Source organism: Microtus pennsylvanicus, chromosome 1, assembly GCF_037038515.1.
Source record: "Microtus pennsylvanicus isolate mMicPen1 chromosome 1, mMicPen1.hap1, whole genome shotgun sequence".
NCBI classification, from domain to species: domain Eukaryota; kingdom Metazoa; phylum Chordata; class Mammalia; order Rodentia; family Cricetidae; genus Microtus; species Microtus pennsylvanicus.
The window spans coordinates 149,918,516-149,938,774 of record NC_134579.1 but is presented as its reverse complement, the minus strand read 5'-3'; the positions used below and the strand labels follow the sequence as shown (position 1 = coordinate 149,938,774).

Below are 20,259 nucleotides of genomic sequence, written 5' to 3'. Positions count from 1 at the left end.
TGAGCCCTGCAGGACAGCATTTACCTCAGTGGTTGAATGGGAGGCTGGCTCTTCCCTCCCACCTCCCAAGTGGGTTAGAACCAGGTGCAGTTCACCAAATAGTTTAGCAGAGCAGACAACGAATATTCCACTGGATTGGCACTGCGGGCTGATCCAAAGGGACTTTCAGCATCCGAGGTCATTTTGCAGCATTTTTTTTTTTTGAGTACCATCCCGAGCCCACTCTCCTAACCACCCATCTGGTTAGGGATATTTGCATCCTCCAAGAATATCCTGGACCATACACACAGAAGCACAGGTAGCCAACATTTATGGCACAAAGAAAATTCTGGGTTTCCCTGCAAACAAAACAGAAACCCTGATGTCACTCAAAGCACTACCTACACTCAGTTTCTCAGGCTCACAGCCCGATCTTCCTAGATTAATTCCTTGTTTTTATGCCTCAAAACCTATCTGCCTTCTCAACTTCACTGGGAGTCTGTATCCTAAATATATCCACACCTGTCATCTCCACTACTACTGTCTGTCAGGCAACCATCTCCTGCCACCTTGGTTACTACAGGAGCCTCTCACACAGTCTTTCCATCATGGTCCTTCTGTTTCAGTCCCCACGCAAGAGACTCTGGGAACACTTTTATAATGTAAATTAGAGTGACTCTCAACGCTCCTCAGTACTCTGCCAATGCTTCCCAAGGAACCCACGATCAAACTGAGTGTCCTTCCTGTGCTTTTGAGACCCTGAATGCCTTTCTGAATTTATGTCTCACTTTTTTTTTTTGGAGCAAGGTCAGATTTATTTAGAGCCTCCGCAGATGGGGTCAGCGAGTGAGGACACAACGGGGGTGGGCCCGAGGCGGTGGATCAGGGCTTCCAGAATCTGCTCACACATGGCCAGACAGCGCGGCACATGGAAGCAGCCTTTAAAAGGACCTCCCTTGATGTTGAGGGCCACCTTTCCCTCTCGGTTCAGATAGCCAAACCATTCTCCAAACTCAGGATCATGAAAATGGCTGAAGGTGTACTCAGTGACCTGGTTGAAGATTTGAAGCAAGGCAGGGTCCCCAGTGTCACTGAAAGCCATGAGGAAGGCAATCATGGCTTCACTGTGTGGCCACCAAAGCTTCATGTCCCATTCTAGCTGGGTGGGGCAGAGCCCATCAACATCCTGGAAGTAGAAGAGTCCTCCGTGCTCAGGGTCTCATTTAGAGTGGAAAGGCAACAAGAGAAACTTGTCAATGATGTGCATTTGAAGTTTGGCATCACCTTTTCTGTGGGCATACTGGAGCAGGAACCAGCCAGCTTCTATTGCATGGCCTGGGTTCTGATGTCTTCCAAGGCAACCAGGGAGTTCTTTACCATCCTCTGATATATTCTCTAACACAGCTTTTCCATCCCTCTGGACGTGCTGCAGAATCCTGTGGGCACACCAGTGCCCTAGTTCTGCGTACTTGCTGGTCAGTGCCTCATCTTCCTCACCAAGCTGCTCCACCAGGCTGAGCAGCATCATAGGCACTGCCATGGGCTCTGTGGCTGGGGTCCCCGAGAGCTGAGGTCGGCCTAGCCCAGTGGGGTCCACCCGCACCTAGTGGTCAATCTGGTCCATCATCTCCACAGCTTCATTCTGATAACGTGTTTCCCCTGTTACTTTCCAAAGCTCATTCATGGCCATCGCTGAAAATGGTCTGCTGCACCTTCACTGGACTGCCATCCCGAGTCAACACAAAGACACATTTCTTGCCAGGCGGTGCCACCCGGGCATAATGCAGCAAAAACTCACCACCTGCTTTTGCTGCATCCAGAAGCTCAGCAAGGTGGAAACGCTCAAAAAGGCGGTACAAGCGACAATACATCCATACCGGCCTCCCCTGTAGCCAGACATATTTGAGGTGATCATAGACCTGTCCATTGTGGCCAAGACATGTGAAGAAGCCCCCGTGTTCCTCGTCATGGGAGTGCTGTAGCCAGAAAGTGACCACAGTGTCGAGCTCCTGTCCCACTCATTCCTTCCAGACCTGCAGTGCCTCCCGTTCCTTCTCCATGTCCTCTGACTCGTAACGCTCTGTCTGTATATTCACTTTCCTCCAGGAAACGGGAGTTGGTTGCAATCCCGTGACAATCACTCAGCTGACTGAGCAGGGCCCCTATGTCTCACTTCTGTCCCTTGTCTAGCTGCCACAGTGGCCTCTTTATTGCTCTCTTTGTGTCTTTATGATTCATTCCACCATGGATTCTTGTTTAACTGGCTTCTTCCTATCTTTTAGGTTTCAGTTCAAAGTGTCACTTCTTTAAAATGTCTTTTCTGGGCTGTGGTAGCTCAGTGGAAGAACAGTTGCTTAACATGCCTGAGGTCCCAGGTTCCATCTCCAGTAACCCTCATCCCCCACTACTAAGAGAAAGATGACAGATAGATAGATACATACATACATACACACATACATACATATGCACATACATACATACATACATGCATGAATGATCAATACAGATACTTCCTGGAGTCAGTATTACACTGACCCTTTTCATGGACTTTAGTATGAATTACATTTTACTACTTTATGTGTCTGTTGTGTACCTCCGTCATTAGAATGCACCCTCCTATCCCAGCAAGATGACTCAGTGGGTAGAGGTTATTGATGATAAGCCTGATGACCCGAGTTCAAACCTTGGGATTCATTTGGTGGAAGGAGAGAACCAACTCCAGCAAGTTGCCCTCTGACTTTCACAAGCTCACCATTTCATGCACTTGTGTGCACACACACAACTCAATAAAAATAAATGTAATATATATTATAAAGAACATACACTTCGAGGCTAGAGAAATGGCTCAGAGGTTAAGAGCACTGGCTGCTCTTCCTGAGGTCCTGAGTTCAATTCTAGCAACCACATGACAGCTCACAAACATCTGTAATGAGATCTGGTGCCCTCTTCTGGCATGAAGGTATACAGGCAGGAGGAACATTGTATATATAATGAATAAATCTTTAAAAAATTATAAAAGAACATGCACTTCATTGGGCCACAGACAATTATTTTTCTGATCACCAAGAACAAGATCTAGTATGTGCCAATTGTGTAAAAAATATTTTCTGAATGAATGGTTTAGGTGAGTAATTGAATAAAATCCTAGCCTTATACTGATCAGCCTTTTGTCAATTATGGAGCCCCGACAAGGTATCTAGAGGACTCACAACTTGGTTAAATCATGGCCCAAAGTTTGATGATTGTGTTGTGGGTCCCAAAATAAACCCATCCTCCTGACTTGCTAATCCCCTGGGAAGACTTAAGGAGTCATCATGTAGTCACCGTACTCACAGTGATGATTTGTTACCGTGGAAAAATACAACACGACCAGCAAGAGAAAGAGGCTCTTGGAGGCAAAATGTTTTCACTCTACCTCTTGACTTTCTGTGAAGCTATTCATGGTATGGTGTGTAACAGCAGGACAATGAAGAGCAGAGACCAGTGCTAGGCATGGTGGTGCACACTTTTAATCCCAGCAGTTGAGAGACAGAGGTAGACAGATCTGTGTTTGAGGCCAGCCTGGTCTACATGGTGAGTTCCAGGCTAGCTGGGGTAACGTGGTGAGACACTGTCTCAGATGGGGGGTGGAGGAAAAGGGAGAGAAGGGAAGAAGGGGGAGAGAAAGATTCTAGTGATGGAATCTGTCATATCAAGCAGTGGCATACAGCTATGGTTAATTCATTGTCTTTATATTTCCATTCAGGCCATGGCACATGAAACTGCCCTTCTACACTTCAGAATGCTGTGCAATTTTCTTTTAAAGGCAGTTCTGGATGGGCCTGGTGGGGAATGCTGGTAATGGAAGCTATTTGGGGAGCTGAGTCAGGAAAATCACAGGTTCAATAAATGCTGTTTGGACAGCAGAGTTAGTATAAAGCCAATCTGGGCAATTTAGCGGTACCATGTCTCAGAAGTTAAAAAGGGGGTTGAGGACACTCAGTAGTAGAATGCTTGCCTATGTTATTATACATGAGACTCTAGGTTCAGTTTCCAGAACCGCAAACAAACAACAAACTTACTTCTTATCTTGTTTTTATTGTTGCGAAGAGACACCATGACCACAGCAACTCTTATAAAGTAAGCATTTAATTGGAGCTGGCTTACAGGTTCGGAGGTTTCGTCCATTATAGTCATGGCAGGAGGCATGGTGATGCACAGGCAGACTTGGTGCTGGAGAAGGAGCCAAGAGTTTTACATCTGGATCAGCAGGCAGCAGGAAAGTTTGGGGGGGGGGGAGACAGAGAGAAGGGGGAGGGGCTGGGCCTGGCTTGAGCATTTGAAACCTCAAAGCCCATCTGCAATGGCACACTTCCTCCAACAAAGCCACACCTCCCAATGCCACTCCCTAAACATTCAAATATACAAGCCTATAGGAGCCAATCTTATTCAAGCCACTACACTTCTGAAAAGGCTTTAGGAAAATGAATTAATTTAAAATAAAAATGCTAAGTACATTAGAAATGATGGCCCATTGATGGGCTCTCAAGACTCCAGCTCTTGAGAGATGAAAGCAGGAAGATAGCTCAAGGTCACCTTTAGTTTAGAGCAAATTTGAGGCCAACTTGGGCTAAATGAGGCCTTGCCTTAAGAACAACCAAAATAAAAATAAGTGGAATAAATAGTATTATGATGTTCATGGAAGTGTAAGCAGCCAGGAAGGTGCTATCTATCACTAATGGAGGAACATGACCAAAGGTGAGGGAGGAAGTGTGAAAGACTGAAGTTTGAGTGAAATCAAAACAGTGCAGATTCTAGACAAGCTCTTCACTCTTCTTTTCCTCCCTTCCTTCCTTCTTTCCTCTCTTCTTTCCTCTCTCTCTCTCTCTCTCTCTCTCTCTCTCTCTCTCTCTCGACAGGGTTTCTCTGTGTAGTCCAGGCTGTAGCTATCCTGGAACTCACTCTGTAGACCAGGTAGGGCTGGAACTCAGAGATCCTTCTGCCTCTGCCTCCAGAGTCCTGGAATTAAAGGTGTGCACCACCACTGTCCAGGATATTTTACTTATTTTTTTTTGTTTTGTTGCCTGCATTCTTGTCTGTGTGAGGGTGTCAGATTCCCTGGAACTGGAGCTATATACAGTTGTGAGCCACCATGTGGGTGCTGGGAATTCAAGCCAGGTCCTCTGGAAGAGCAGCTAGTGCTTTTAACCACTAAGCCATCTCTCCAACCCTCTTATCTTTCCAAAAGAGATAATCTCCCCCCAAATTAGTTCAGTGACATTATTCCATACACACCCTTTTTCTACGAGCTCTCAAGATCAAAACTGAAGTTCTTCCTGTGCTAAGAACCCATGTTCAGTAGTTCTAATAGGGGCTGGGGAGATGACTCGGTGGGCAGAATGCTTGCTGTGCAAGCATGAGGACCCAAGTTCAGATCCCTGGCACCCATATAAAAGCCACGTATGTTAGCATATGCCTGTAATCCCCAGTGCTGGCAGTGACAGGTGAGGGAGACAGATGGATTCCAGGATTTACTCTGCACAAGCACATGTATGGATGAGGCACCTCCCTGCATACCTACACACGTATACATACACCACATACACAAGGAAAACATTAAAATAGTGATCATTTGATGGGAATTTGTTTGCTTGTTAATTAATTAATTGTGAGAGAAAGAAAGAGGAATATGTGTGTATGTGTGCTCACATGCTTGCATGTGTACTTGTGCCATATTGCATGTATGTGGGATCAGAGGGTCTTTTCTTTCATCATGTATGCCCTGGGGATTGAACTTGGGTCTTAGCAGCAAGCAGGCCTTTTCCCATTGGGCCATCTCACTGGTCCCTGGTGGGGTGCTTTGCTAAGTGATCACTGTACATGAGAAATGAGTGCTAACTCCTTTAACCCTCAGAGTAACCATCCGAGGCAGGAGCTATTCTCATCCCCGTTCGTGTTCAGGCACAGGAACTGGGTCCAGTTAATCAACTTCCTTATGTTTTACACTCGTCCATGCTTGGGAAACCCAGTTTGTAAGCTCCTCATGACATCTCCCCTCGTCGGCCCTTTCTCTAACGTCTTGATACTAAAGGAGATGCTGAGAACCGAACGGAGGGTTTTGTTTTGTAGTTCATTTCTCAGATCATATTCTGAGTTGCCAGTGGAATGGCTCGGGAGCTCATCTCCTAGTTTTCAAAATGCAGAGTGTCTCCCCACAATGATAGAACAATGCAATAGAAATAATACTGGTAAATTGTCATGTAGTTTAATAAATGCTAATTTTAATTTTTTACTATTTTGTCCATATATAATATGTTCTATTACTCTCTCCCCTTGCTCTCTCGTTTCTCCCTCCTGTGTCTATCAGGCTCTATCTACCCAACCGTTCCCAGGTTCCTGCCTTCTTTTAACAAGGGCAGTACCGCTGGAGCCCGGGAGGAGATCGTCAGGGAGCACACATCAGAAGATAATGACTTCCCTGGTTTTTGAATCAAAGAGGGTTGCGACCCACAGGTTGAAAAACCGCTTATCTAGCGCATCTTGATTTGAAGGCGTGTCTGTGGGGATTATCTTGATTGTTAACTGACTCAGGGGGCGCGATTCACTGCGGGGTAGCGTCATTCCTTGGGCAGGTGATCCTGGGCTGTACAGATAGGAAAGCTAGCATACTGGAGTGTGACAACTTTATTGCTCCTTAACTGGGCACCCCACTTTGACTAGACCCTCAGTGCCTATATATATTTATATACATCCGTTCTTCTGCAATCACACCACAGGCCAGCGGTCTCTGTCACCCCTCCGATCTGTCTTCAGTTCTTTCCCAACGCAGGCTCCCGGAGGAGGAGGAAGAGAGAGGCCGCCTCCTTCTCTCCCCCTCTCCACCTCCCACCTCCCACCCACAGCCTCCGCGTCTGCGCAGCTGCTGTCCTTGCAGCTCCAGCTCTGCAGTGCCTGGCAGGGTCTGGTTGGGAAGGGTGAGTCCTTAGAGGGACCCTCGTGGACGGGAAGGGGGCGGGAGATTGGGTTGGGGGCGTGGGCAGTAATCTGGGGAGGTGCATTCATGTGTGACTGTGCATGCGTGTCCATGCGTGGGTCTGGGGTGGGCGGGTTCGCAGTACAGCTGCTCTAGGTCTGGGGTCTGGGAAGGGAGGGTCCCCAAAGCCACGTGGGAAGGGACGGCTGGAAAGGAGGGGGCGTCTAACCAGGTTGGGTCCCTTTTTTTCCCTGCTAAACCTGATCTGTTTACCCGGTGCCTGTACATCGCGAACGAATTTTAACAACCAGGGAGAAGGGACTCTGCAGGAATCTTGCACTCAGGCGTCTGTGTTCCCTTGTGGGTGTGTGCACGTGCACACCATCTCCCCGGGGGATAGGTCCCCAGTCTCTGTTGGGCTTGCTGCACCTGGGAATCTGGCTGCGTGTGTACCTGCGCATGTCTTCATTGTGTTGTCCCGAGTTCGGTGTGGTGTGTCCTGCAACAGGCCAGGAGTATGGGCTGTGAGGTCCCACAGGTGCGGGGGTTTAAGGGGCAGCCCCAACTCTCCTGAGCTCTGAGGCTGTGATGGAAACCCTTGCCCATTTGTGCAATAGAGACTTAACAGTAACTGCTTAGCAGGACCTGAAAATCAGAACGTTCACTCCGGGAAACAGTGCCTCTATTACCGTTATTATTATTATTATTGTTGTTGTTATTTATTATTATTATTATTATTATTATTATTATTATTATATTGTGACGATTTTCTTTGCTCTCACTGCCTCTCATCCTTTTCCCTCAGCGGATGGTACCTTTCTAATTCACCAAGAACCCCAGGGACTGTGAGCTGTAAATCTCCTGGGTCCTGTTTCTTGCCCTCTCCCCTTCCATTCCCTGTATCTGCAGTGTCTTCTAATCCCCGCCCCTCTGCTCCCAGGTTTCCCCTGTGTCATTGACTCCTGCCTACCTTTCCATTCCTCCCTCCCTCCCTCCCTCCCTCCCTCCCTCCCTCCCTCCCTCTTTCTTTTCTTCCTTCCTTCCTTCCTTTTTAAAATTACATTTATTTGTGTGGGACACAGCATTCAGAGGACAAATTGTGGGAGCTTGTTCTCCTAGGAACTGAACTCATGTTCTCAGGCGCGGTAGCAAGTGCCTTTTATCCACTGAGCCATATTATCATCCTCTCCACCTTGTACCTTTTCTTCTCTAGATCCCTGCTTCTCGGCCTAAACCTGTGATTAATCATGCTTCATATTGAAAGTAAAGCAATAAACAAAACCTAAATCTTAGGATAGTCTAACACTGTTTCCTATCAGTGTTCGTGCATATTCACACACACACACACACACACACACACACACACACACACACACACACACGGCACGTTTTTCTATCTCAGGCTGGTCTCACAATTCTCTGTTCACCCTGACCTGATCCCTCTCCTCTCCCTCCTAATTGCTAAGGAGCATCCTGGTGGCTGGTTTATGCTGTGCTAGGGACTGAATGGTAGGCAAGCACTCTGACGCCCAGCCACATCCTTAGTCCTGTTACACTACGTGTCCATGTGGAGGTCTTGCCTTTTCACAGCTCCCCTACAACATGCACCCCAACCCTTATAGATGCTGCAAACTGGCAGCCCTATGGTCTACCCTAGGTCTGACATTGCTATTTGGTTCATGGAGTGTCTCCTTCTTAAACATTTGAAATCATGGGCTTTTAAAATGGCAGACCCTGTCTCAAAAATAAATAAATAAAAACCAGAAGAAAGAGAGCAAGAGAGGGCTAATGTTAGGTGATGAGGAAGGGGGGATGGGTGGAAGGACATGGGGGAGAAAGACATTACACAACTGCTTTGATTTTCCCTTGCTAGTTTTAACTTTTTTTTTCTTAGATTTGTTTTGTTTTTAATTCATGGTGGATAAGTAAATTCAACTTTTTAGGCATTGAGGTAGTAAAACTGTAACATAAGTAACAATCCAACTAATTCACAGTTAGTAATAAGTGAAAAAACCTTTTCTTAAATGAAGCGAGGTGCTTCTGGGTAGTCACTTTCTGTACAAATGAACTTCACTGAGATGTACAGAGTTGGGGGCTGGGCACGTGTTTGAATGGATTTCTTAAACCTGCTGTATGATGTTTTTATTTGTGAGTTAATTAGAATAAACCGATTTTATTTAAATATTTAAAAAGTGCAAAGATGTCATCTGAAAAATAATTTTCCAGTCTTCTAAGAAATTGAAAGTGACAACCATGTGTCCCGTGGGTTTGCCAGGCTGAAGGGGCGAGGCAACTCCTCTCGAAAGGACACTTGATGGAGCTTTTGCCACAGTCCTTGGTTCTCCCTATTGTTTATCCTGTATTGTGCAGGGGCTGTTTCTTTTTTCTCAAGCAGTCCTCTGCGTTTGCAATTTGATTTTCAGTTGCAGAAGTGAGAACAAGAGAGAGACTCTTGCTTGGCTTAGTTTATTCTTGTTCGCTTTCTGCAACGCTCTGGGGGGGGGGGTGTTTGCGGCCCCTGATCCCAGGTGCGGGCATTTCCACCTTTGGAGGCGTTTGCGTCCTGATCCCGGGTGCGGGCATTTCCACCATCATGCTGTCATATTTGCTGCCTGGTTTGATGCTGCCTGCTTGCTCGCCTCAAGGACATCAGTAGCTATCAAGGGGGCATCCAGCCCCAAAGTTCTGTTGAGAACTATTTGGGAAGTTTCATATCCAGTCAAACACCCGTGGGTGGCAAGTATTTATGGAGAGGTGACATTTAAATTAAGGTTAGCCTTGAAGGAAGGGTGGCGACAAGTGCTGGGATTAAAGGCATGTGCCACCACTGCCCGGCTGGGCTGGCCGCTTTTAAAAATGTGGGTGCTTGCGATCCTAACTTGGGCCTTCACATATTTAATTATAAATATGTATGATATATATATTTGTGTGTATACATACACATATACATGTGTAGGTACATGCGGTTTATAGGCATGTAAATACATCTTTCAAGTTAACCGACACCTGTCTCCACTGTATAAGTGAATGGTAGTTTATTTACTCATCTTCAGTTGTCAGATATCTAAATGTAATGCTTCGCTTGCCCTTTGTGGGCCCCGTGTTTTCTCAGCTGGCCTCAAGCCTGAGACCCTGTGCTGACCTGCAGAGTGCTGACGTCACAGATTTGTTTCTGAGTCAGGGTGTCATGCGGCCCAGGCTGTTGCACTGAACTCACCGAGTAGTCGAACTTCTCGTCCTCCTCCAGCCACTTCCTCTGTTCTGAACTTAGAGGTCCGTGTCACCACAGTTTGTGCAGTACTGGGCACTGATCTGAGGGCTCTGTGTGTGCTCGGCCAGTGTTCTACCAACTGAGCTACACGCCCAGCCCCAGCAGGAATGCTTTTTTTTTAAAAAAAAAAAAATCTGCATTGTGTAGCATGAATTCTAATTGGTCTTAATAATTAAAAATTGAAATCAGCTATCAGGGGGTGAGAGCCAGAAGGATCAGAGAAGCAGAGCCGCCAGCCGCTAGAGTTCTTACCTCTTCCAAAGGGACGACCCTGTCCTGACTGACTGCTTCAGACTGACTGCTTCTGAGCTCCTGGCTCCTCCCACCGTATCTTCCTCGCTCCTATATCACTGCTGTCTCCACCTCCCTAGCACAGGGATTAAAAACATGTGATCCCAAGTGCTGAGACCACCTATGTGTGAGCTCTGTTTCTGTTCTATTTTCTGTTTTAGCCAGATTCAATCTCATGTAGCCCAGGGTGGCCTTGAACTCACAGAGGTCCGTCTGCCTCTGCCTCTCGGGTGCTGGGTTAAAAGCTATGTGACACGACTGCCTGGCCTCTCTGGCTAACTAATGGCTTAGCTCTGCACTGTGATCTCCAGGCAAGCTTTAGTTGCTATAGCACAAACAAAATATCACCACAGCATTGTTTAAAAATGTATTTGTGTGTGTGTGTGTGTGTGTGTGTGTGCGCGTGCACATGCGTGCGTGCATGCAAGTGTTCTCGGAGGCCAGAAGAGGATGTTAGATCCCCTGGAACTGGAGTCATAGAATGTTGTGAGCTGGGAGCTGGACCTGGGCCCTCTGCAAGAGCAGCCAGTGCTTGTGACTGCTGAGCTCGCCCTCCAGTTCCAGTTCCCCATAAAAATGCACACAGTAGCTTCAACTATGAGTATGAGCAGCTTTGTGTTGTTTTTCTGTTTCTCTGTGTGGTGTATGCAAGTGTGCGCATGCAGCAGCCCATGTTGGCATACACAAACGCCAAAGGATGTTTTCCTCGGACATTCTTTACCTTATTTATTTCGAGTCAGGGTCTCTTTGGCCAGCCTGGTGGATGCTCATTGTTTTGGCTACACTAGCTGGCCAGCAGGCCCCTGGAATTTTGCCCCTGTCCCTCCTCCAGTGAAGGGGTTACAGATGTGTGCTGCCTGGCATTTTTTCATCCTTTTCTTTTTTTTAATGTGTGTACTTGGGATTTGAACTCAAGTCCTCATGTTTGTGCAGCACGATCCACCCACTGAGCCATGTAGTAGGCCCCTGGATATCTTTGTATTGTAAATATAGACAGAGCAGTGGTAGCTTCCACAAGCACGTGGGCATGGGATCGTTTCCCTGTCTGTGGGTGCCGAGGACTGGAGCATCACTTGTGGGTATGCAGATATTTAGCCTTAGCAGATGGTGCAGTGGGGTTTTGCTCAGTGATTGTTGGGCTAACAAACACTCCCACCAGCACTTGTTGAGCCAGCTTACTTGTAAAATCTACCTCTAAGAATAAGAATTGGTTTATATCATGGTGGGAAAGGGAGTGCCAGCGTCTCTTTACATTTTTTAGTTTTTACAGTTTATTGAGTATTGTGAGTCAGAGTCAAGACTGGGCTGCGCAGTAAGTTTAGACTAGCCTGGGCTATCTAACAAGACCTTGTCATAAACAGAGGGAAAGGCAGACAGGCAGATAGTGTCTTACATTCCCTTATGCCATCCCAGCAATCAATAAAGTAAGCAACAAGTATTTAGTATCATTAAATTCCCAGCCCACATAAATTTTCTACAATAAATATTTTTTGCTTCAAAGCACTCTGCTTGGAATCTGCCTCTATGATAGTTAACCTTGTCGTCTAAATTACCATCTTTGATGGCAATTTAGAATCACCATGGAAACCCTGTGGGCCAGTCTATAAGGGTGTTTCCAGACAGGCTGAACTGATTAGGAGAAACCTACCCTGAATGTAGGCACCTGCAGTCCATGGGGTGGGTACTGGACTGAATAAAAAGGAGAAAGGGGGCTGGCTGTGGTGGCACATGCCTTCAATCCTAGCCCTCGGGAGGCAGAAGTAGGCGGATCTCTTTGAGTTTGAGGCTACCCTGGTCTACAGAGTGAGCTCCAGGACATCCAGGGCTACACAGAGAAACCCTGCTACACAGAGAAACCCTGCTTCAACACACAAAGAAAACAAAACAACACAAAAGGAGAAAGGGAGTTGAACAGATTCCTGCCGGTGCCTCCTCCCATAGTAGGTCATGAATCAATATAAACCCTTCGTTTTTAACCTCTGGACCATCTCTCCAGCACCCCACTGTTTTCCTAGCAATCAGAACCATGGCTAGCACCGTTCACTAGATGATCATGTGTCTGTCGGTCTTTAGGCTTTGGATCCTGTGCCTGGGGAACTGCACAGGACACTGAAACAGAGAAGTGTAAGCCTGCCTTGGAAGCCCCACCTCCTCCTGAGGAGATGCAGAGCCTCAGGACTGAGCAGACACAGGGACTGCTGCCCCGGGACAGCCGGGCCTGGGAGAAGCCCTGCCACCCAACCTTCCCCAAGGACTGGGAGGCTGTGGAGGTTGGGGCCTCCAGTTGCGACAGCGAAGAGAAAGGTGAGAGGGTCCTGTGGGGGATGGGCAAGGGAGATGCTCTGGAGAGAATGCAGGGGGAGGCTGAGTATCCATTCTGTTGCTCGCTGAGTCAACGGACACAACTCGGGGAATGCTGCATTGGTCAGCTTGTGCTGTGCAGAGACTCACCCCAACATTTAGCCACTTAATGCAGCAAGCGTGTGGGGGTTCGTATTTCTGTAGATCAGGGGACATTTCTCCTGTTTGCTGTTTTTGCACTCGCCTGTGAGCCTTGTGTCTCCAGGAGGTTTATTTTCTTGGGTCCTTGGAGGGTAGTGAGGAGCAGGGAATGCTGGGATGCCTAAGCACTGAAAGTTTTTAAAAATGAGCGTGTGTGTGTGTGTGTGTGTGTGTGTGTGTGTGAGAGAGAGAGAGAGAGAGAGAGAGAGAGAGAGAGAGAGAGAGAGAGAGGAGAGAGAGAGGAGAGAGAGCAATCGTGTGCAGGTACCCACAGAGGCCAGAAGAAGGCATAGGCTACTGTAGAGTTGCAGGTAATTGTGAGATGTCTGTCTGATGTAGTTTCTGGGAGCTGAACACACATCCTCAAGAGCAAGCACAGCATGTCCTTTTAAACACTGAGCATCTCTCCAGCCCTCCTTGGCACTTTCAAAGCCTGTGCTAGCAACTTGATGATCCTAAGTGATTGGTCAAGGCCAGGATCAGTGAGGGAGGGGTTTTTGGGTGAAACTTTTCATGGGGAGACATCACGCACGCACACACACACACACACACACACACACACACACACCTCAGAGAGGGAAGCCAAGAATCTGCATGGGCAGGGGTCAGAATGTGTTGTTAAACCTGCAATGAACAATTCAGACCCTACTCTCTAATAATTACACAGCTCAAATGTCAAGGGTGCTGAAGGTTTTTTATTTTCATTTTCTTTTTTTTAAAGCTGTTTTCCAGAATAAATGGTAGGTTTGAGAATTCAAGAGTGAAAGACCAGAGGTCAGTTAGTAGAGACCCCTGGGCCAGCAGGATGGGACAATGCGGGAGAACTGACCCCTAAATTGTCCTCTGACCCCCACATGTGTGCTACAGCGTGTGCCTCCACTCACTCCTAAAAATAGTAAGAGGAAAAAAGGGTGTACTTTAAGCTGGGCACGGTAGCTGACTCTTATAACCTAGCACTTGGGAGGCTGAGGCGGGAGAATTGCTTATTAGTCTGAGACTAACCTGGGTTAGAGGGAGATTTCCAGACCAGTCTGAGATACGTAAAACAAAACAGTCTCTGCCAGATTCATTCCATTTAGGACTGAGAAGGATGCATAGGTTGCAACCATATGGGAAATTTTTCTGGAAGCCTCTCTCATGGAAGGGAGAGAGACTCCTGGAGCAATTCTTTCTCTGGGCTCCTCAGATCTTGGCTGGAAGCCTGTCAGGGAACTTCTACCTTCTGGACAGGTGAATGGAGGAGCCCATCATACGGCCCAGTTTAAGTCATGTAGCCAGCTGCAGGATCTGAATTCAGGCCTGACATGAACCGTGTGTGTATCCATGTATAGCTGTGTGTATATGCACATGTATCTGTGTTTATGCATGCTTGCGTGTATTTGTTTATGTGTGTTTATGCATATATAAGTGTATATGTGTATGCATGTTTATTTGTATATGTGTGTTTGTGTTTTATATGTGTATTTATACATATACATATATGTGTATGTGTTTTTATGTATTATGTGTATATGTGTTTGTATATGTGTGTTTGTATGTATTTGTATATGTGTGTAAATCTCTGTGTGTGTGTGTGTTTATGTGTCAGGTCATTAGTAGACAAGGGATAGGAATAAATAGATGGGGCCATGGGGAGAGCGAGGGAGCCTTGCTGAGGTGTCCTGGTTGCTCACCAGCAGCTCTTCCCTCCTCTGTTTCATTGTCTTCACAGATGTGTCTTCCCAAGAGACAGGGCTGTCTCAGGAATGGAGCTCGGTAGAAGAAGATGATGACTCTGATGACTCCCAGGTATGTGGAGGAATTATTTCTTTCAGCACAAACATTGCCCTGAAGATCTCAGTGAGCTGCCACCTTTCCTTCCTCAGCCTGGAATGACTTCAGTACATAGACATTCCAAGTGCTCTCTCATAAGAGATATGACACATTTCTGTGGTGGCCAGACACAGTGGAGGGTCCCCTGTGACATGTATGTGTCTCTATGCACACAAACTGTCCACAGTGCTGCACTTGTAATCAGTCTGTCTGCCCCCAACCATCCACCCACCCGTCTACCCATCCATCCGCCCGCCCATCCGTCCGCCCGCCCATCCATCCATCCATCCATCCATCCATCCATCCATCCATCCACCCACCCGTCTACCCATCCATCCATTTATCCATCCACCCACCTGCCCATCCATCCATTTATCCATCCATCCACCTGCTCATCCATCCATCCATCCATCCATCCATCCATCCATCCATCCATCCATCCACCCGTCTACCCATCCATCCATTTATCCATCCACCCACCTGCCCATCCATCCATCCATCCATCCATCCATCCATCCATCCATCCATTCATCCATCCATCCATCCATCCATCCATCCACCTACCCATGTGACCATCCCCTTCATCTAGTCATCCTCCCTCTCCCACAGAAAACCTGGGCTTGATCTTCAGCCCAGCATTTATCTGTAATCCCAGTGTTTAGGAAATAGAGACAGGAAATAGGAAGTTCAAAGGTCATTCTTGACTATGTAGTGAATTGAAGCCAGTCTGGGCTGCATGAAACTCCACCTCAAAAAAAAAAAAAGGTTACTGAAATAGGGTAATACAGAAAAATGCACAGATATACATATTGGTTAATACATATTGGTCTTTATTCTTTTTCAAGTTTACTTGTACTTTAGAAGGAACAATGTATTAGTTAGCTTTCATCCTACAACACCTGACAAGATATGAGAGGCAAGATTTACTTTTGCTCATGGTTTTAGACAGTTCTAGTCCATAAGCCCAGTTATTGGGGTGGGAGTGTGTGGTGGAGGCTGTTCACGTAGGAAAAATGAAGAAGCAAAAAACATCATGAATCAGGACTTCATAGTGATTCACTTCCCTCAGCCTGTCCCTGCCTCCTGAGTATGAGTATTAAGACAAATAGCAAGTATCTGAAGCTGGAGAGATGGCTCAGTGGTTAAGAGTGCTTTCTGCTCTTTCAGAGGACCCGAGTTCTGTTCCCAGCACCCATGTCAAACAGCTGTAACTCCAGCTCCAGGGGATCCAGTGCTCTTTTCTGGCCTCTCTGGGTACTGCATTTGTGTGCACATAACCACAGACACACATTTATGCAAATTCATATAAATCTTGGACTGGAGAGATGGTCCAACAGTCAAGGATGATGCCACGTTTTAGAGCTGGAGGGTCTGAAGGAGTGATGTCGAGGGAATTATATCACACTTTCTCAGTGAGGGGCAGTTACTAGGATGTGTGCGGAATGTCATGTATAGCCTAAGATGCCAGGTCGTGAGTGGTGGCTTAGTGTGGAAAGCACTGGGAAAGCGTGAAGAATGAAGTTTGGATTCCCAGAACACATGCAAATTCTGGGTAGATTTGGCAACCTGCATTTAACTCTAGTACTCTGAATGTGGAGGTGGAGACTGGGGGCTCCTGCTGCAAGAGGCTGACCACTGTAGTCTACGTCACTGGGGGCTCCTGCTGCAAGCTGCTGACAACTGTAGACTCCAGGTCACTAGGGGCTCCTGCTGCAAGCATGCTGACTACTGTAGTCCAGGTCACAAGCTCAGGTTCAATTGAGAGACCCTGCCTCAATGTATAAGGTGGAAATCAACCAAAGGAGATTGCTTATGTTAACTTCAGACCCCTACATGCCTGTGAATGCACACGGGTGCACACACGTGCATACATACACATGTGTGCCCCTATACATGTCAACATGCATTCTGACAAAACACAAACATGCAAAATAGTTCAAGGTAGCTGTTATATTTATAAATGAATCTGTTCACACAATGAGATAGACAGTTGGAAATTTACAAGACAGGTCAGGCCGAGAACTAGATACCAGTAACACAAAGCTAAGGCTTTCTAAACAAGTGATATTTTGAACATTTTATCTCCTTATTCTGAAATTTCCTTTTTAAAAAACACAGACATGTTGCTTGTTTCCATATGTTTATCTAATATCTGGCTATTCTGTCATGCAGTTTTAAACTTAAACGACTTCTCTGCTGATAGAATCCGAATCCTAGGATCTTACTTTCCTGCAGTTAATGATGCTAGCCTCCTTCCTGTCCAGTGCTAATATTTTCTTTCTTTCTTTCCTTTCCCCCCTTTTAGGGCTTTATGGAGTGGTCCAAAGCTCCACAGCAGACAACCATCGTGTTGGTAGTATGTGTGCTGTTCTTGTTCTTGGTTTTAACTGGGATGCCCATGATGCTCCACATTTAAATGCCGCGGTAGCCACTGTATGGAAACACAAGCTCTGTGTCACATTAAGGAACTGTCCTGGCTAGAAACCAGGCATGGGTACCTAACATTATGAAACGCCTTTCAAACATCCATCGAGATGAGTTTATTATTTTTTAATTTATTTATTTTAAAGATGTATTTTTTAATTATGTGTCTCTCTCTCTGTCTATACGTGCTATTGTGAGTGCAGTACCAGCAGAGGCCAGAAGAGGGAGTCTGAGCCCCTGCAGCTGGAGTTGTAGGCAGTTGTGAGCTGCCTGATATGGGTGCTGGAAGCAGAACTCTTGTTCTCTGCAGGAACAGTAAGCATCCTTTACTATGGAGCTATCTCTCCAGCTTCATGAGTTTTTCTTTTTAAATTTTTTAAAATAGACCTTCTCAGTATGAGTTTTTTTTTATTACTGGAATTTTTTTTAAAGTGAACTCATCACTGTAAAAACACATTATTTTGTGTACTACTGAGAAATTTTGTTTTGTTTACTACTGAGAAAGAAAAATGTGAGTTAATTATAAGACACTGTGAATTGGAAGGCGTCTCTTCAGAGAAGGTAAAAAATGTGCAACTTAGGGTCAATGTTGAGCCATTGTCTGTCTTTTAAAGATATTATATTACAATTTAATGTTTTGCTTGTGTGTGCGTCTATGTATCAAGTATGTGCTTGGTGCCTGTGGAGGCCAGAAAAATGTGTTGGGTCCCTTAGAAGTGGAGTTACAGATGGTTCTGAGCCACCATGTGGGTGCTGGGAATTGAACCTGGTTCTTTTGGAAGAGCAGCCGTGATCTTCATATTTCCAGTCTCAGCATCATAGCATCTTCAGGATCTACTCTCTTTCCACATATGACCTTATTTTTCTTGATATTTTATGTAAGGATTCTTGCCTCTATCTTGATGTCTTTGGTTGGTGCTATTTTGTGAAGTTTTGGTCTTATGACTTAAGCTTACATCGTTGAAAGATCTGAGTAAGTTTTTACACTTTTTAATGCTTTCAAATAATTTCTGTAGCTCGAGAAACATCAGGTTCTTGATAGCTTAAAAAAATTTACCCTGACTGGAGAGATGGTTCAGTGGTGGAGAACGCTCATCGCTCTCGCAGTTCTTTTTCTGTCACACATGGAACACACAGTGCTCACAGCTGCCTGTAACTCCAGCTCCGGGGTCAGGCTCCCTGTCACACATGGAACACACAGTGCTCACAGCTGCCTGTAACTCCAGCTCCGGGGGTCAGGCTCCCTGTCACACATGGAACACACAGTGCTCACAGCTGCCTGTAACTCCAGCTCCGGGGGTCAGGCTCCCTGTCACACATGGAACACACAGTGCTCACAGCTGCCTGTAACTCCAGCTCCGGGGGTCAGGCTCCCTGTCACACATGGAACACACAGTGCTCACAGCTGCCTGTAACTCCAGCTCCAGGGGTCAGGCTCCCTCTTCTGGCCTCTGGGGACATGACACTCGTGTACATAACCCACTCATATCCCCCCACATGCACATATAATTAAAAAAATAAATCTTCTAAATTGTTTATTTTTTAAAAGAATTCAGCAGTAATCAGTTCTGAGATCTGTGAGGGGGAATCTCAGGCAATGTTTGAACAGTTTGAGCTGTCGGAACTCATTTATCAGCCGTTACTATGATAATTCTATATTGTTAGCTTGTGAATTTTTTTTAAATTCTCCTTGGATTCATTTTGATGATTTATAATAGTCTTTTATCCTCTAGAGAGTTCCTCATTCCATAGACCTTTTGAGATTATGAACTTAATTATGAACGCTATTTTTATAATTGAACAGATTCTTTGCTTTTGTTTCTGTCACTGTTCTCCTTTCAACTTGTCTGTGGTTTGCTTGATATTTAGTTTTACCAAACACTTATCTGGTTCTTATTACTGTCTTCCCAAAGATCTAGTGTTTGGCTTTGTTTATATCCATTATTTCTTTTATTTGTTATTTATTTTTTAATATATTAAATTATAAAATATATATTGTGCTTAGGTTTGACCACTTTTATTTCCTGTGTCACATTTTATGCTGAATACTTAATTTAAATTCTCTCTGTACTTGCAATAATAACATATTTAATAATGGAAATGTTCTTCTGGGTATAACCTTGGCCACGTCTTGACATTATATAATCGACATCTTTGCTTGTTGTGACTGTTTTGTAGCTCTCCTACTAAGTGCTTGGAAGTTCAGTGATTTAGTTTGCTTTTTGTTCAGAAATGCTTTTGCCAGGCTGGGCGTGGCTGGGGAAATGGCTCAGAGGGTATGAGAGCTTGCTCTGCAAACACGGGGACCTGAGTCTGAATCCCCAGGATCCTCACAATGCAAGGCTGCCTGTGCTATGATCTCAGAACTGGGAGGTGGTGTTGGGTGGAGACAGTGGCCAGAGCTCACTGGCTCACTAGCTTAGCTGAAGCGCAAGCTTCTAGTTGGGTGAGGACTCTGCTCAAGGCAATAAGGTGGAAAACAAAGGAGGAAGACAACCCATGTCCTGCCCTGGATCCCACAAGCACATGAGTGGCTGAGCACCTACACACTCAGATGCGTGCTCTCAACCTCCCACACCTACCCACCCCCTACCCCCATCCCCCACCCACCAAAGGAAAAGGAGTTGTCTTATCTTTATGCTTTGCTAATGTAACCTATAATATATTTGCTTCCAAAACATTTTTTCAAAGCTTCAGCTACGGCCAAGGATGTGTCCTGTCATTATAACTGTTACATGGATAGTTAAGATGAACCTCTGCTCTTTGTAGACTAGAGTCATGTTCACCTGCTATGTGACTTTGAACTGCTGCCTCTGTTAATCTGACTGACCAGTATATTTTTATAATATTCACTTTATGTACTCATTAGTTGTATAATTCAATAAAACAAATCCAGCGCTATTATAACTTGCTGGTTAAATGACATATGTAAAACACAAGGCACATAAGGCGTGTAATAACCACTCAATAAATGCCAGTTAAAACCTGATTCTGACTCTTTTGTTGCATAGAGAATGATTGCCTTTAG

At 45.7% G+C, this 20,259-nt stretch overlaps 1 protein-coding gene and 1 pseudogene across 1 annotated transcript; one reads left to right on the top strand and one right to left on the bottom strand.

The window, feature by feature from the left end:
• Positions 1-767: 767 nt before the first annotated feature.
• LOC142860874 (N-acylglucosamine 2-epimerase pseudogene) lies at positions 768-2,075 on the bottom strand (annotated as a pseudogene).
• Positions 2,076-6,808: 4,733 nt separating this feature from the next.
• On the top strand, positions 6,809-20,220 carry Smim17 (small integral membrane protein 17). The gene is made up of 4 exons (XM_075941294.1): positions 6,809-6,932; positions 12,567-12,797; positions 14,707-14,783; positions 17,113-20,220. Exons 2-4 carry the CDS (start codon positions 12,656-12,658, stop codon positions 17,221-17,223), a joined length of 330 nt encoding a protein of 109 aa, XP_075797409.1. The 5' UTR covers positions 6,809-6,932; positions 12,567-12,655; the 3' UTR covers positions 17,224-20,220.
• Positions 20,221-20,259: the final 39 nt, after the last annotated feature.